We start from the raw sequence: 17,711 nt of genomic DNA, 5'->3' as shown, positions 1-17,711 counted from the left end.
CTTCAAGATTAAGATTTTATACACATGTAGACAGATCTCCCCATGAATAACTCTGTTTATTAGGAGGACTAATCAGTGATCAAGTTGTGAATTTCTGGAGCTTCACCAGGTACTGCCAAAAGCTTTGATAAAGCTTTTGCAAGAGACATTTCTTAGGAAGGTGTAACCTATGAAAGTGTCACTATATTGTTGAATTCATTCAAATCAAATGCTGAACATTTTAATGCACCCTGCTAGCGAAGGAGAGGAAGTATATTAAAAAAAAAAAATTCTGTTGCTTGATTACATCCTATGAAAAGGCTCTTGAAGAGTGATTTTTGCTCCTGCCCAGATGCACACCAATTTCAAAGACAATAGATTAACACATTGTCTCGCTGATTTTGTATAGGAGCGTGGGTGCAGGTGACACCTGATTGGGGTATGCCAGCTGGTAGCAGATCAGGAGTGAGCAGAATGTGTCTGCCCCTTGTTTCTCAGCATTTGTGTTTTTTGATACTGCACTGTATTAAAGTGCAAACGATTGTTAAGGTCTTGATGTAGAGCCAGGAGAGCCCAAAATGTGAGGATCTGCATAATGCTGATAACTTTCTTGTGGTGCCGCCCGTGATACAGAAGGAAACTTGTTGTTCTTTCAGTGTATTGCTGCTATGCCATGGTTTTCATGAAAATATGAACCCATAAACATTCTTCATTCTGCCATACCTGCACATCTTCAGTTCTTCAGGCAACCTTTTCAGTAAAGTATCTGTGTGAACTAGGATAAACTGTCTAATAAGCTGGCCTGGAACAATAACATGAGACTTACAGGTTAATAGAACCACTTAGCCAGAAAGCATAGCAAGAAAATCTCTGGTATTTAGTTAATTTTTATTTCTAGGGATTTAGTATCTCAAAATGCAAGTGATAGATTGACCTTCTTTCACTAAGCACCGTTAAGGAGAATTTTATGATTGCTTTCTGGTTAGTAGACTTTGATTTGGCTATTTAGTACTTCAGAAGCAAGCACGAATGAGAAGCTGCTACACTGTGGTACGTGCTATGGGTATACCAGTTGCAAGGCTCTGGGGCTCACAGCTTTATGCTAATAAAGAGGAATCAATCATTTTAAAATCTGTTATTTAAGCATCAGCACTGGCAATAGGGTATTGTCTATCCGTATTACAATTTACAGCTGGTAATTTGGTTTCAGTGTTTGACCAAGGTACTGGAAGTATCCTTATCTTTAAATTTTATTCTCTTGGTAAGGATTTTCCAAATCATGCTCCAGGCAAGCCAAAGGTAGTGGGTGAGAACACTGGCCAGAAAAAGCATGTCTCTGTGTAAGAGAATGAGGCATTTTCCTCTAGTGGCTGTTTTTCACTGGAAGGTCAGCAGTCACCTTTTGAATGAATGGATGCGTGCTTTCCAGACTGTGTCCTACATCTTCATCCTCCACATCCACCCGTGTGGAAAAGCAGCAGCTCTGAAGGTTGTACCTACAGCTTTCTTTTCAGCAGAGGAAGGTGGGTGAAGTTATGTTCCCATCCATGGCAAGGCAGCAGGTTAAAGGTCTCATCGCAGGCATGCGATACTGGTATAAATTTACTTTTAATAGGAAGGCCTTTTAATTTTAAGGCTGAAATTTACTATAACCTCTTTAATCAATAGTTTAAATACAAGAAAATAAAGCATTTTAAGTGCAGGTAGGACTCCTGAGCTTTGTACTTTGTTTTACTTTTGGTTATTTATTCTAAAAGGATTAGATTAAGGGTTTAGAAAGCTTAAACACATACGAAGTGATCCTACCTCCTTTATTGTCATATAAATTTGGGGTAGTTCAGTTAAAGAGAACAGGCATGTATAGGTATAAAACTCGTTTCACCACTAAGAGGATAAGTCCTACAGACTGCAGAGACCAAGAGGTTACTATAAATTGAGAAGACATTGAGCAGTTGTTTGTTACGTAGCTGTCACTGAGTCATCAGTTTTAGAACAATGTTTTATATCACTTGTATCCTTGATGCGTAGCTTACATGTTCAGTGGGAATAGATAGATTTTCCAGAATTATTATTATGTCTTTCAATCTTTCGTTTTGGTTGTGGTTGCTATGTTACAAGACAGGGATTTAGAAAAAAAAACAACCCTTCTCTTTTTGTTGGAAATTCAAAGCTTTTCAGAACTTAAATAATGGAAAATGGGAAAATTTTAAGACCTGATTTTTACAAAAGGCTTGAGATTACTGCTGAGATATGGGTGTATCACTTTGTAGGGCTCATTATGTGCCTTAATTAAAGGCAAGGTATTAGTGTGAATTGGGAAAGACGTGAACAGAAGCTCTCAGAACTCAGCTGGTCTGCTGCTGGGATTGCATGTTGGGAGTGGAGGCAGCACCACTCTCCAGCCCTTTGAACTTCCCTGGTCTCTGGCACCCCGAGCTGCCCTTGGTTTGGCTGGACAGCCTTGTTGCCTCCCCTCTGATCAGGAACAAGCTGTGTTGCAGCTGTAGTTCTCCAGCCCCAGGTTGGACGTTTCTCCTGTGGCTGATGCTGGCTGTTGCAGTGTGAGAGCTCGCTTTGCTTTGATCATAGCAGACACGCAAAGAACCACCTCTTCTGCTTCCCCAGCAGACTGGTTACCAGTGAAAATCTTGACTTTATCAGCCCAGTTTCTTCCTAGATACCCCAAACAACAAGTTTGTTTCCAGCAGCTCCTGCTTGCCCATTTTCTTAAGCAAACTGACATAACTGCATGTGGATTCTGCAGGTTCCCATTTTAGGTGTTCTCTACCTAGCTCTCCAACCACTAGCAGTGGTGACTGTCCGTCTTTGGAAGTAATCAGACCTCCTGCGACTCAAACAGTGTTATTAAAAAAAAAAAAAAGGAACAAATCATCTAACTAGATGTTGAAAGGAGTTCAAGTGTTTAAATCTATTATCATTTTAAATTTTCACCACTCACAGGTTTTGGCATAGGAATCACACGCATGCACTGAGGCTGACCTGCCTTGATGATTCAAATGCATCTCTTTCACTTTGTGGTTTATTGTGCTCTTACAGGGACAGAGAACAAAGTAGTGGAATGGTGTTATCCCTTGAGCTTAGTTCTGATCAGTGCACCTTTGATCAGGTCTGCTCTAACAACGTAACTGTGGGCTTGGGTGTCATCTTCATTGAGGTTGGAGAAATCAGTCCCATGGTGATACCACAGTGGGCATTGCTAGTAACCTGCAAGTACTGTCCAAAGGTTAAGATTCAAAAGAGGAAGCCCAAGTGTTTCCCTGTAAGAAATCTCAGTAATCTCTGCTCTTTGTCAGTTGCTATTAACTGCTATTAACTAATTAAATTTATGGAGATTATACAGTCATTTTTTGTTTCAGCAGTGCTAATTCTCCTTGTCTCTAGAACAGCCTGTAGATGGGCAAATTGATACCAAGTGTCAGCTGCATAAAACCTGGCAAAGAGTCCATCAGAAGCTGTCCAAGAGCATCGCTTCCTTCTGTAGAAACAGGTTTTGCACTCAGTGGGATAACAATATGTCAGATATGTTTCTACTGTAGTTGACTTGTTAATGGCTGTGAAAATGTGTACCTTTTAAACAGCTAATGCTTGGGGTCAGGATTTGTTACCAGAAAGCTCCAGACAGCTTAGGGCATGCCCAGCTGGGAGAAAGCAAGATGGGCTGATAAGGATTTAGGCTTTAAGCTGCTTGCAGAAGAACCAGTGCTGGCAGTTGCACCTGACGGCTGCTCATTAAATACTGCTCTGCGGTGCAGCAGAGATTTGGTTACTCTGTGTAGATATCTACAGGGATTTTTTTTAGATTCAGAAGCTGATGAGGTTTAATTATCTCTGAGCTCAGATTTAGTTATTTTGCATAATTTTAATCATTGATGGCCTAATTTTTGTAGGTGTTAAGTCCCACAGCTTGAGCTGAATAGGAGAAGCAGGTGCTCGCACCTTTGGAAACGAGTCTGTAAGATCCAGAATTCACAGCTGACTCCCTAAGCCCACATATTGATAATGAGCTTTTCTTTAGTCAATTATTATTTTAAGAACACTACCCTATAACAAGTATTGCCATAGCTGAGGGAAGATGTGTGTTCTATATTTAGGCTTCTGGTTGTGAAATACAGACCTGAGCAGCACAATGTCCTGAGGTGCTGTGGAGGAGGAATTTTTCTTTGCCCAGTGCTTGATGAAAATAGTACTCGTCTTTATTATAACTAGAAGTTAGCATTTAACACTGCGTGCCCCCCCAAAAAATGCAGTTAGGAATTCCACAAGAGGAGCACTGTAACAAAAATCCATGGCAATGCTTTATATGTTGCAAGCGTTCAGTTACTTCGTATTGGTTGTGTGAAAAGAATATTCTGTTTTGTTTCCTCTGCTGGCAATAAACCCTGTGAACGTATCCAAATTTGCACACGGTACTGTATATTAATTAAAAGAGCCTGACAGCTCATCTGAAAAGTACCTGTAAATTGAAAGTAAGTGGCAGTGTTCACAAACCTTTTCCATTAGTATCTTACAAAATTCCTAAGTGCTCTGGGGCTAAAAATCATTCTTATGCCCGAATTTGCAATGCAACATGTTGTGAGAATCTTGGTATGTGCTCGGGCAAAAATGATGTCATTATTTTTCATGTAGTTTTGAGATGCATACGTCCTTGCCATAGCTGTAGTCAGGGAATGGATATTTGCAGTGCAGAATGCAAGGACTACAAGATGGAACAGAGACGCCCCGTTGTGCTGAGCTGGCAGTGATCAGTTAGCAGGCAAATGCACAATTTTTAACAACTGTAGATCTGCCATAGGAGGAGAGATGATTTGGCTTGAAGCTAAATGAAGGAAATTACTTTATGTATTTTGGAACAGTGAAATTTGTATGGAAAAAGAGAACTGTGAGAAACAGAGGGGCAAATGAATGAAGTGGCAGAAGTGTAAACAATTTGATCACAGGAACAATATTGGCTAAGATTCAGAAAGTGGAAGGAAAACTTTGAGCTCTTACTCACCTTACCACGCCGATACTGTGACCTGTTAATTAAAATGAGCTTCCTCTATGAAAGCTGCTGCATAAGAAAAGTGCTCTGTGTTTTCGGACATGATGAGAAATAGTTTTTGCTTTCTGTTGTTCCCCATGCTATTCCCCTGTGATTTTAATAAGTTCTTCTTGGCATTTAGGCTGATAATTAATAATACTGATTGTCAATACAACATTCACATACCTGTGCCCAAGAATGTTATCCTTTCTTTAAAACCATTTATACTCTTTAGGTGTGAAGTGAATACAGAATGAAAACAGACCTTGCTGCCTATCACAACTTCTGGAAAGAACAGCAATAGAACTGAGTTACCACAGGCAATCCTTTGGAGAAATTGATAGTACCCTGGGCCATTGCAAAGCTGTCACCTACGGAAAAGCTGCTTGTTGCTTGGAGCTTCATTGACATACGTAGGGCTTTACCTGTTAAGTGCATTTTAGAATGACGTGTTCAGCTCTTGGTTGAGAAAGGTGGTACAGTGGTTGGAGCTACATGTTTGAAAACTCATTTTCACACTTAATCGAACCTCTTAATCTTCGTTCCTTTTTTGCATCCTGCTCAAAGGTGTTGTCAGAATGATTTAGTGTTTGTGAACACTTCAGAGATCAGTGCTATGTGAAAAGTTTACCTGAGTACTACAGGCTAATAGCAAATACTTAACCTTCGTATATTTAACTTTCAGAATGTTTCCGAACATTCCCTGTTTTGAACAGGGGAGTGGTACCATAAATACTAAACCAATTGTATTTTGTCAAATAGTAAACTAGCACCTCCTCACCCATAGTTTTTCTAAAATTATTCTTGTTTTACTTGGTCTCTCTTTTTCCCAAAGGTTTTCCTGGAGGACTTCTGAATGGAAAGCTTGCCAAGTGTCTCTCTTTGACCAGCAGAGCCCTCGACATCGTAAGCATGCAGTGCTTTGTGGAGGTGGCATACAAACCCGTGAGGTTTATTGTGTCCAGATCACTGTAGAAGCCGAAAAGCACCGAATGAAGGAAGGTATGTGTGTGGGGTTATTCTGAAATGTCTGTCATGAGTAGATCTGAGTAAAAGAAGAAAAAAAAAATCCTTTCTGCACACTCATCAGAAAGCTTGGCTAGCTAGTGCTTCCCTCGTATCTGTCTGTTCTTACTAAGGGAGATGTTTCTTGGCATCAGGGTAGGAGCAGGAGGGCTTAGCCCTCGAGGGGTCTGCCTGGAGCCAAAGCCTTCTGGGAATGAACTGCTGCTTGTTCTGTAGGTGTACTTGTATGGGTGAGGTCTGAAGGATGGAGAAGCTAAATTTTTTTTGTGCTAGTTTTCTTTGGACTTCAGTTTTCTTTCTTTCTTGTGTCAGGTAACCTGCCCTCTGTAGCTGAACACGTTTGTCTCTGGTTTTAGTTCTGGGTTAGAGTATAAAAACAAAGATGTCACATATCTATTCTAGATATGGCTTCAGCCTGTGCTTCAAATTGATACACAGTCTTTCTTGTGTTTTGAAGGGGAAAGCAAAAATAATATTGTCACAACTTCTGAGCAGACAGACAATTTTTGGATCCTGGAAGCGAGTTATTTTCCTTTTAGAAGAATAATGAGTAGATACAGATGCACAATGAATAATTCATCTAAGGCTGTTTTATTTACTGTATGTAGTGCTCTTGCAGAATATGCTTTTGAGCAGAGATACAAAGATAATAAGAACACAACATCATATCTTAGATTTATTTACTTACAAAGCCAAAGCAAATGTTTCCTGGGTGCCCAGTTGTATCCTAGCATCCTGCACAGGCTCTGAGATTATAGAAAATCAGACCTCTTTTAATCTCTATCCAGTCCATGCGTAGTTGCTGCTTCACCTCTTCCAAACATCTGGTACCACCTTGTCTGCCAACACAAAAATTTCTCGGTTGTTCTACTCAAGTATATGATGTCTATGACTTTCAAAGTAAGAGAAGTGTTGTTGATGACAGGCCTGTAACATTTATTGACCATCTTCATCCTTTTTGCAACTTCTGTAGTCCATGCTACTACTGTATGGCACACTGGTAAGCAGTAAGCTTTAACTGACTTCAGCCATCCTGTTCTTTGTTAGTATTGTGAATTACCCTAGAAGGCTGGAGCAGATCATACTTATCCCTTATCCATACCCTTATCCAACGTTATTCATAACAGAATTTGTACTCTATATCTAGATGTGATCACCTGCCAGTTCTTGCTTTGTTTAAGATTTAGTACAACTTAAAAAATGGCAAGCCCTACCCTTAGTGGAAAGAAGACTCCAAGATATCTCTTCCTTGTTTGTACAGTTCTAACCTTTACTGTTTGAGAAAGAAGTATGTCTTTTTTTTTCTATTAGGTAACTGAAAAAGCAAACTTGCACAGCAATTGTACGAGGTATAAATTATTCCTGCTATGCCAAGGCAATTGTGGTGGTGATTTGCAGTAGTCCTTAGGAAGTGAGAATCCTATCAACTGTCAGTATAGCCACACTTAAAAGGAAAGACAGAAAATCTTTGTTACTGTTTTTCCCTATCTGGTACTCAATGTGTCTCATTTGCTAGTTGGTCAGGTTTTGTTCTTTGTCCAAATGAGGAATGATGTATTTTCTTGCTTCTTTTCTAGAAATCTGAACTGGTAGTAAATTTTTATTCATCGTGAGAAGACCTTATATTTTATTGTACTGTTTTTTAGTGAGGGGGAGAGGATTGAGAAGTCGATTTGCTTTTGTATAGGCAAATATAGAGTCTAACTGCTTCCATAAAAAGTACAGTATTTTTCTTTCATCACCTCTTGAATGTCCTTAAAGGGATCATTCAGAAATCAAACAAGCGAGTCTAATAGAATATTATCATCCGTCACAGTTGTTATTCTTCTGGTTACTTCCAATAAGAACTTGGACCTGACACAGTGACATATGTAAAAGAAGATTTTGTCTGGTGGTATCTCTAGCAGTATTATTGGATAAAATATGTTGAATTGTAGTTGGAGACAGGTACCATCTGTGATGTGTTTATACATATTGCTCAAAGCTCTCTTATCCTCCCCCAGGCTATCTTTCCTATTTTTCAATGGTTTAGTCTTTCCATCTACTACTGCTTTTATTACAGTGTGTGCATTTAGAAATGAGACCATGTTTTATGGAGTTTCCATGTATCCAGTTAGTCAAAAACTCAAGTCTATTGATGTATTTATATTTTTATAAAATTTCAGTATGAAGGTACTGAAGATGGAAAACTTTCACTCGGATATTACTTCTGGAAACAGATTGTTAAGATTCCGTATCTTTCTATGCAAAGAGGTCTCCTAACTCAGAAACCTGTGCCATGCCCCAAATAAAGGCTTAGCGTATTTGTTAAGCCCTGGGGAGGAATTCTGTACTTTAATCATGGGTGATGAGGGAAAAACAGCTTTTCATGTTTATCAAAGAGATCGTGGTGGTTTTTTTCTTTACCATTGACTCAAAAAAAAAAACCAACCATTTTTGGTAGTATTCTTCTTGCACATCATTAAATAAATAAGCTACATTTTTGTGTACCAGCTTTATCTGAGTTTTTGACTTCCTTGTATTTGGAGGAAGAAAGTTTTGCAATTTTTAAAAGTCCTTTATAATATTCTTGCATTCTCAGACTCTTGCATCTAGATGAGCGTGACAGGAAAGTGTGTCACGTGGTGTGTCACTCAGATATCTGTATTTCTGTGAACATCAGAAAACCAATGTATAAAAACCTGTTACGAGACTATGATATTTTTAGTGTTAGCTATTCTGTCCATCTAAGGATTCTAAATCTTGTGAAGCTTTTATTAACTTAGACCCAACTTGAACATCGTATGTTAAACATGTCCAACGCTTTGGTCACAAGAACCCCACACAACACTAGAGCCTTGGGGCACTAGAGTGGCTGGAAAACTGTGTGGAAGAAATGGACTTGGGGGTGTTGACTTGGTGCTCAGATGGCCCAGAATGTCAATGGCATCCTGGTTTGTATCAGAAATAGTGCAGCCAGCAGCAGCAGGAGGTGGTCATCCCTTTGTACTCTTAGCACTAGCTGCATCTCGAGTGCTGTGTTCAGTTTTGGGCTCCTCACTACAAGAAAGGCCATGAGCATGTTCAGAGAAGGGTCATGATGCTGATGAGGGGTCTGGAACACAAATCTTGTGGGAAGCAGTTGAGAAAACTGGGGTTGTTCAGAGTGGAGAAGTGGAGGCTCAGGGGAGACCTTATCACTCTCTACAACTGCATGAAGGGAGGTTGTGGTGAGGTGAAGGTGTTCTCCTGCATAAGTAGTGATAGGACTTAAGGGAATGGCTACAAGTTGTGCCAGGTGAGGTTAGGAAAACTTCTCTGAAAGAGTGATGAGGTGCTGGAATGGGCTGCCCGAGGAGGTGGTGGAGTCACTGTCCCTGGAGGTGTTCAGGAAATGTTTAGACATTGTACTAAGGGACATGGTTTAGTGGGAAATATTGGTGACAGGTGGATGGTTGGACTGGATGATTTTGGAGGTCTGTTCTAACCTTTGTGATTCTGTGACTGTATGAACTTACATGGCTGTATGGACACAGTCTGCCCTTTCTGCCCTTCACATCCTGGTGCCCCCGGTTGTTGTGTCTGAACATCTCATATTTGAAACAATCTGTGGTTGCCAATCTTCCTGATGCAACTCTATCCACTTGTATAGAAGCTCTGCAACTGTTAAATAAAGCAGAAATGCGGATCTCCAACTTATTTCCACAGTTAAGCTCTGCTGACAGATATGTCTTACTCTTTTCTAAATTGAGACTTTGTGGCTGTTAGTTACCTGGAATTTTTTCCCCACAATAGCTTTTAATTAACATGGATGAACATTGCTAATTAACAATTCTCGCCAACAAAAAAACGTGGTAAAAGTATGGAAGAGTGTTATATGATCATCAGTTGATGCAGCTTCTCTCTCTGTTTGGCAGTAAAATTCTTCTTTCTTCATTATGCTATCACAGTAAATAGCCCACTAATATGGGAATTAACATTTCTTGTAGTGTGGGGATGGTGTCTGTGTTCAACCTGTTATTAAATATATAAAATTCCTACAGTTGATCTTCCTCAGGATATTTTGCCGTCTCTCCTGAAGGTGAAGGAATATCTTTCTGTTTTCTGATTTTCTAATTTTCCTGTTTGGCTTATCTAGAAATTATAACTCCTTGTAATATAGGGCATAGGATCCTTCATAAAAAATTTTCCAAAAATATCTTCTCTCTTTTCTGAACTAGTTACCACTTATCCTTTACTGTCCCTTGTGACGGGGATTGCATTCTCTCCATATTTTCTGTAACTTTCTAACTAGGGATCTGTCTGTCTTGTCACTTTTTTTTCCATAAAAATTATGCTGTATATATCTTGACATTTTTTTTTTTACCTGCTTGAATGAGATCCAATTTTCCTCTCACTTTCTGAATTCTCTTATAATGTTTTTGGAGCCTGTCTGCTTAAGTTTTAATTATAGGACTGAAAAGACCTTTGTGAAATGCTATTCTTCCTTGAGTCTTCTTCATTGTTTACCCCGCATAGCATACTTAGCTAATAAAGTTTCTCTCTTATTACCATCTCAGAAAAAAACACTGCATTTTCCAATCTTCTTAATCTGTGTTATGTTCCATCTGAAAATCCACATTTTATTCTTGTACCTGATTCTAGAGTCTTTTTAACTGTTTGTTTGCTTAATGATTGTTCCTATCTTATTTGTCTCTCTTTATACTTTTATTTGATCTTGGATTTCAATAATAGGTCTGTCATTGCATGATCAAAGTAATGTGATAGCTCCCACAGATTCCTAGTCCATTTCTACTAATATTAGGAATGTTAAAAATACCACAGTGAAATAATAACAATAATAAGTCTAATTGTTAGGCTCAGGGCTCCTCATAATTCAAATATTATTAGACTCTTTTTCCTTTTAAAAATTAATAGCTTTTCAAATATTCCTTCATCCATCTTAACACACAATCTATGATTTTATTGAAAATCCTCCAGCATGTTACATTTCCCCAATATAGCCATGTTAAGATTTGGTTACTTTTTGATCCATCCTGTGTCTATTCCCTTATATATTTTTGTTTCACAAGCCACTTTATTAACCCAAATGGCCAGAAAGTGTTCCCCAAGTATTTTCATGCAAGTCCTTAAATGAGTCTCAGAGTTTCATGGCATTTTTCTTTTCCACAAGATATTGAGCTTTTTCCCTACTTCTGTTACACAGAAATGCCTCATACCTTCTTACCTCACGAGTAAGCTTTTCAGACAGTTTTAAATACCCACGTGGGAGATGTTTTTGCACTGCATTTTATCTCCCAGAAATTAGTGGCCTCTTTAGACTTATGGAGATGTATTTGAAAACTTTTATTCACATCCTGTATTATTCTGCATTTATTCTCATCCCTTTCTTTCCATCCTTTCGCCTCCTTTAGCTCTGAAATATGCATTTTTGCCTGTTCTGCTCTATATGCTCTGTTTCCTAACGAGGATTCAGCTTTTTTTTTTTCTTTTTTTCCCCTTCAAGTTCTTTGTTCTGCTTCGAATCATGATCTTCCAATGCATTCCTTCTGGGGGATTAGTGTTTCAAATTGGTACATGTGGCATCTGTTCAATAAACCATGTGAAAGTACTTTCAGGAAGAGAGAAGTACCAGCAGAGTGCTATTAGAGTAGAGCATGCCATTAGCCTCTTGAATGCTAGCTGTCCTGTGCACCACCAGGCCCAGCTCTTCAGCAGCAGTAATTCAGGTGTGCAGGTTGTTGTATTCCTGCATATTTACTGGGGAAAGACTGCGTTGATGCAGATAAGCTGCCCACAGGCATTGGCTCTGAGTATGCACTACTTCAATGAGCATGAACTCTGTATGGAGTATGAGCTCTGTATTAAATGCACACTGTTTTTTTCAAATTTATGCTGGTGTAAGCTGCGGGAATGAGAAATTTGATTTACTCTACGGAAATTAGAATCGGGAGTCTTTGATGTTTAAATCCTGTTGTCTTCATCTGGTTAATGAAATTGGGAAGAAATGTGTAAGAATATATTAGTAAAGAGAAACCTTGGTTAGGACCTTATGGCAGAGAGCTGATGGTCAGCAGTGGCATGGGAAAACACTTGGCATTGTTTCTTGGCACTGTGATACAGCAGCAGGAGAATGCAGTGTGCCTGATTCACAGAAATAGAGTGCTCAGGAGGAGGAAGAACCCCATAAGCAAAACTGAATGCCCAATAATGCCCTCACCCCAAATTTGGGTATTTATCATCAGGATGACTCAACTGGTTTGAAAAGATGAGAAATAGACCTGTGAAGTGTAAAATATATTCAGGCAAGTCTGCATCGGATTTATATTGCTGGGATGCCGAGTTATTGATCTGTAAGCTCACCAAATGCTGAGCAGAATTTACGAGATAAAACTCACATAACAGGAAGATAAATATGTAACAGCTGGCTACTTTGGGGGAAACCCTGTAGAAGCAAGAGAGGAAATGGTTTTGAATCTTTGGGGTATCTGACAGTGTGGTTTAAACTGTATTTCAGAAACTTCAGTTTGGATCCATTAGGGAAAAGCATTTTCCCTGATGTGTTTTATAGGTATAAGGTTTCCTTTCTTTTTCATGTCTGGGAACTAATTAAAGTAAAATGAAAAGAATGTGTAAAATGAAGTTGACAACGAAAGAGACATGCTTTCTAAAAGGTGCATTTAAAAGAATCTGCTTTTTTTAGCATGCCATTTGATGTGGCCATGAAATAGGTACCTCTTCATAAATACATTTATTTACATCTGTCTTCAGTATGCAGCAAATAATATGCTGCCCAGTCATTTCACATGAGATACTAGGTTTTAGTTCAAGTATTTATCTTGGAAATCTAAGGTTTTAAATGTGTTTGCATTTTGTCATTATTTCCTGCCACTGGAACTGGATGAGTTTTATTCAGGACTGGTTTGCTCTGAGTTTGGTTTTATTGCTACAGGAAAAGGGAGCTGCAACACAGTCAAACAATGCAGTTCATTCAGGTGAGAAAAACGGTGGGATTTGTGTGTGTGTTACACCAGAGTGGGTCAGCTAATGAAGCTGGAGGTGGCAGGACCGGTCCTACAGCTGTGGGACAGCTCTGCATGGAGCCATTGGAATGACCTTGAGCATCACGAGCTGCTGTGAGTGGAGCAGCTCAGTGTCACCTGCTTTAGGGGCACCACTGCCATGTCCTGTGTGTGAGATGGGCACCTCACCACAGTGCTTTGTTGGTGATACCTGTGCTCCTGCAGTGATGGTTTGCAGAGCAGAGTCCTGCTCTTTGGTGGTTTTTTGCTGCTGATTGAATGCTAAACTTAGTGATGGGCAAAGTCCAGACTCTTAATAGGCTTTCATGATGAAAGCTTCATCTTTTGTTTTTTTTCCCTGTTTTCCTTGTGGCTTCTCTTACTCTCTCTGGCAGTCTGTTGCAAGGATGGTTTCCAGCATCTGATGGCCAGCAAGGTTCATATCCTGGAGAATCCTCCTTTCTCTTCCTGTGATTGCCTTTATCGGTATCCGAGCAATTCATTTTTCTCTGTTTCCTCCTGGACACCTATTAGTGACTTGTCACCTCTGGTCTGGACAGTTGTGTGACTGAGAATTCTTGCCAGATTAAAGATTTCTGTTGGCAGTCTCTACAAACCCCCAATTTGGGAAGAAGATCCTGCCATACGGTGTGGTATGTGGAACTTTCTGAACAAGAAGTGCTAATAGCTTGTCACTCAGTAAAATGGCAAAGATCTTTGTTGTTCTGAAGTACATAAACTACTATTAATGTTTTTTTTTTTTCGTGCTGTGATGAGCTTTCGGTTCATACTTTGCTTCTTGTCCTTTAATTCATAGTAGGGTTTCAACTGTATGCCTTGTGGCTTCCAAACTAACTGATTCTTTTTGGGAGCATAAAAGGATCCTTGCCATCAGGGATGGGTTGCATGCAGCTTTTTTTGATGAGGTGGTGCAATGGGCTGGGGTTGATGCTGTCTCCATGCTAGTTTAATTACATTTAACACATCTCCTTTGTCTAATCTTTTATTTTTACTATAAAAACAAGTCCTTCAGATTGGAGAAATTACACACCAATGTTGTAATGGTTTCTGCTTCTTATGTTACACACGTACAGGTGTTTTTATAAAAATTCATTCCCTTGTGATTTTCTCAGGTAACTTCCCTTCATAGTGATCCAACTGTCTTTGGTTCATATGTGCTGAAAAAGATAAACAGAAGTTTTACAAAGATGCAGCATCCCTTCTGTATACTGTAGTTAGCCTTAATTAAGCATAACTTTGCCAAAAGATGTGGTAAATATCTGGTTGTATCACTTTGAGAATAGAATATTCAATAATATAAGGCCCTGCCAGTATGCAAGAGATCATCTTGATGTATTCCAGATCTGCTAGCAATATCTAGATGTGTCTCATTAGAGTGTTAATATCAGAAATACTTGTGTTTCATTCTGGAGGGGAAATGAAGTTTAGGTCCAGGAAAAGATTGTGTTAGTTACCTCCTGTGGAGTGAAAAACTAAATTTGGAAGTAATCATTGCTACTGAAATGCAGTCCTATACATTTCTCTTTCTGACTGGCCATCGTTGTGCTTAATGTAGTATTGGTATGTATGCCTGCAAATATGTGCCCATGTGACTGTATTCAGAGATAATTTATTTATTGGCTTAAAATTACATTATACAAGTAGTATCAGAGCTGATTCCCTCTTCCACACTTCCCCAAAATCACTACCTCGGTAAAAATATATAGGGAAACAAGATACTTTAGAAACCAATTTATTATCTCCTGCTGGTAGCAATAACCTGAAAATAACAGCAAATAGTAAAACTCAAACTTGAAGCAGACGCCAGTGCTGGGAACAGCCAAAGTCGCATTTATAAAGGATAGATTCAATATAACAGCTAGAGAAATGTGCAATGTTTCAGAGGCTTCCAGATTAGTACTTGATTGCTTTTTCAAGTTTATTCTATAGATTGAGGAGAACAGAGGATTTTGTAATGTACAAACAAGCGTAACAGATAAGCTGCTACTTGAATGAGATATTGCCTCTCCCTCCCACTCCTCCCCTCTTGACATCGGCCTTTCCCCTTACCCCCCAAAAATTGACTAATGGGTTTCCAAGGAAAATAATTGCATTAAAACAAACAAACAAACCAAACAAAAAGACCATAAAAACACAGTTTTTCAGTGTAGGAAAATGCCATTACCAAATCCATTATTGAGCACAATCACAAGGCGGTCTGGTATTTAAAGACAAGCCTAGCAGCTGTGTTAATTCATCATAGGCATAAACTGAGGGTTCTTTTTTCCTGACCAGGCTCTCTGCACCTATTTTTGGAGACTGCTCTGTGTGAGAATTTTGGCATTTAAAAGGTTCATAGAAAAAAGTACCTTGTGGTTCCTTGAGAAAAGGATGTTTATTAAGAGTATGAAGGAACAGCATTGTTGAAGAAGATACTTTGGATGGTGAATATTACTTTTTAAGAACTGTATATGATTCAAGTATTACTATAAAGAGCTCGATCGAATTGAGAATGTTAAGGAAAAAGAAACAAAAGAAATGTCAAAGAGATGTTGAGGTGTGAGATGGCTACATCTCAGATGGCTCAGGGAATGGACAGAGCAGTAGTGCCTGGCCAAGCCAACAGAAAAAAAACTGCAAAATTGAGAAGAATCAGTTAATCTCAGAGCTGAGACAAGTTTGTGAAGATATGACAGCATCACTGGCATTTCTTGCTTTGTGCTCCATTGCCACGCAGCATGAGGGTGGATGAGAGATTATGCTTAGACATGGCAGACCTGTCCAAAATGGGGTGTGAAAGCAGCCCTCCTCTGTGCTGTTTCTTCCTTTGTGCTTAAAATCTTCCCACATTTCCTTCTGGCTGCAGTTTTGTGTTAGAAAGTGAATGCGTCATTACAAGACTAAAAGCAAGTCAATTTCAGCAGACACTCAGACAAAAATCATATCAAGCTTTTAAATAAAACTGACTGAAATCAACTGATGGAAATAGGAGTTGTCAATCAAATGGCTGACAAAGTGATGAAACTCTTTTATGGAGCCCCACTGGTCTGTCCAGTTGCTCTGGATGTCTTGCTGGGAATAGCAGGTCTTTGTTCCTACCTGTTTTTCAAAAAGAATGATGTTGTATGTGCATTTCTTAATGCAGCTTGTTTGGTTTTGATCTTGGCTTCAGAAATGAGTTTCACTGAAGGATTGTAGTCAGCGCAGTGAAAATAAACTGGCACAGACCCTGAATACATATGGATATTTGTTTAGAATAGTTTGTGTATTTTCTGATCTACATTTTATAGAACATTTAGAATTGTTTAAGGAACCGAGAAAACAGTTTTGTTCTAGGAATGAGTAGGATGTTGATCCTGGGAATCATAAGGGGAAAAGAGCACCCAGGGCTGGAATCAGATAGAGCATTAGTCTGAGGGAGGAGTGGGATGCTGGTTGGCAAGTAGAGGACAGCACACATTTCCTCTGAGATAGAGTCATAGAGTGGTTTGGGTTGAAAGGGACCCTTAAGACCATCTAGTTCCAACCCCCTGCTGTAGAAGAACCCTCTAGGCCAGGTTGCTCACAGCCTGGGCTTGAAGTGCTTTCAGGGAGGGGGCATCCACAGCCTCACTGGGCAACTTGTTCCAGTGTCTCACCACCCTCACAGTGAAGAATTTCTTCCCGTCATCTAGTCTAAATCTACCCTCTTCCAGTTTAAAAACATTTCCCCTTGTCCTGTCACTACATGCCCTTATCAAACTTTCCTCCCCATCTTTCCTATAGGTCTTCTCCATGTACCGGAGCCTTCCATGAATCTGGTGTATCCAGTATGCTCAGTTTCACCCTTGATGTACCAGTAATTACCTGCCACTTCAGCTTTTTGTCATTGATTTTTTCTTGTTTTTCATCTATTCAAACAGAGTTCAAAATACCTTTGGTACGATTGGTTAGTTTTCAAGGCAGGAGAACCAACCTATATTATCAAGTATTCCTCCTTTCAATAGGTACAGTGCTTCTGTATTATAATGTAAAAATCAGCGAGGAGAAAAGAACCATTGCTAACAACACCTTGAGTTAATGAAGAGCAGAACTGCACTTTATTTTCTGTGTTGACCGTATGCACTCAAATCTATTTCCTTTCATTTATTCAACTGAACTTTCAAAAAATGATACAGGTTTGCAAAGTTTAATGCTGAAAGGCAGGTTAAGCCAAGCATGAGACTTCTCTGCAAAATACATACTCTTATCCTTAAAACTCTGGTATTTATCTCATTCTGTCTGTCACTTCACTTGCGTGGTCTTTAGAAAGGTGTGCTTATGCTAGTGTTCAGGTGAATTGGATTTATGCCACCATGTTGCAGTATCTAAATGAATATGTCAAAGGCTGTGTAGTGTCTCAAAAATTATTCAGAAAGTGGTCTTCTTGCTAACGTGTGATCTTTCAGGTTAGAATTAAATTACAGCTTTTGTTTAGTCCTGTTATTCTGGTGAGTTGGAATCATAAGCGCTGTTATTGGTCTTAAGTCTCAGGTTCTGGACTTGTACATCACCATTTATTGGGATTTTGGGCAGCAAAGTCATGAGTTTGAGTGGGGAAAAAAAAGGGTTTTTCTTCAAATGAATTATTTCATAGAAAATGGTGTAATATCAGAAAAAAGAAAAGATTGCTCATATATTGGACA

General features: G+C 39.2%; 1 protein-coding gene across 16 annotated transcripts in view; it reads left to right on the top strand.

The window, feature by feature from the left end:
* Positions 1–17,711, top strand: part of THSD7B (thrombospondin type 1 domain containing 7B) — a 291,273-nt gene that overhangs the window by 107,340 nt on the left and 166,222 nt on the right. For all 16 annotated transcript variants that reach the window (XM_090143541.1, XM_090143539.1, XM_090143548.1 and 13 more), the window contains one exon: positions 5,856–6,022. In XM_090143541.1, the coding sequence (XP_089999667.1) occupies positions 5,856–6,022 (167 nt within the window). The remainder of the gene's footprint in view (positions 1–5,855; positions 6,023–17,711) is intronic.

The sequence above is a fragment of the Phasianus colchicus genome, chromosome 7 (genome assembly GCF_987193195.1).
Source record: "Phasianus colchicus chromosome 7, bPhaCol1.hap1.1, whole genome shotgun sequence".
NCBI lineage: Eukaryota > Metazoa > Chordata > Aves > Galliformes > Phasianidae > Phasianus > Phasianus colchicus.
The sequence above is the reverse complement of the archived record's forward strand: the minus strand, read 5'-3'. Positions and strand labels throughout refer to the sequence as shown.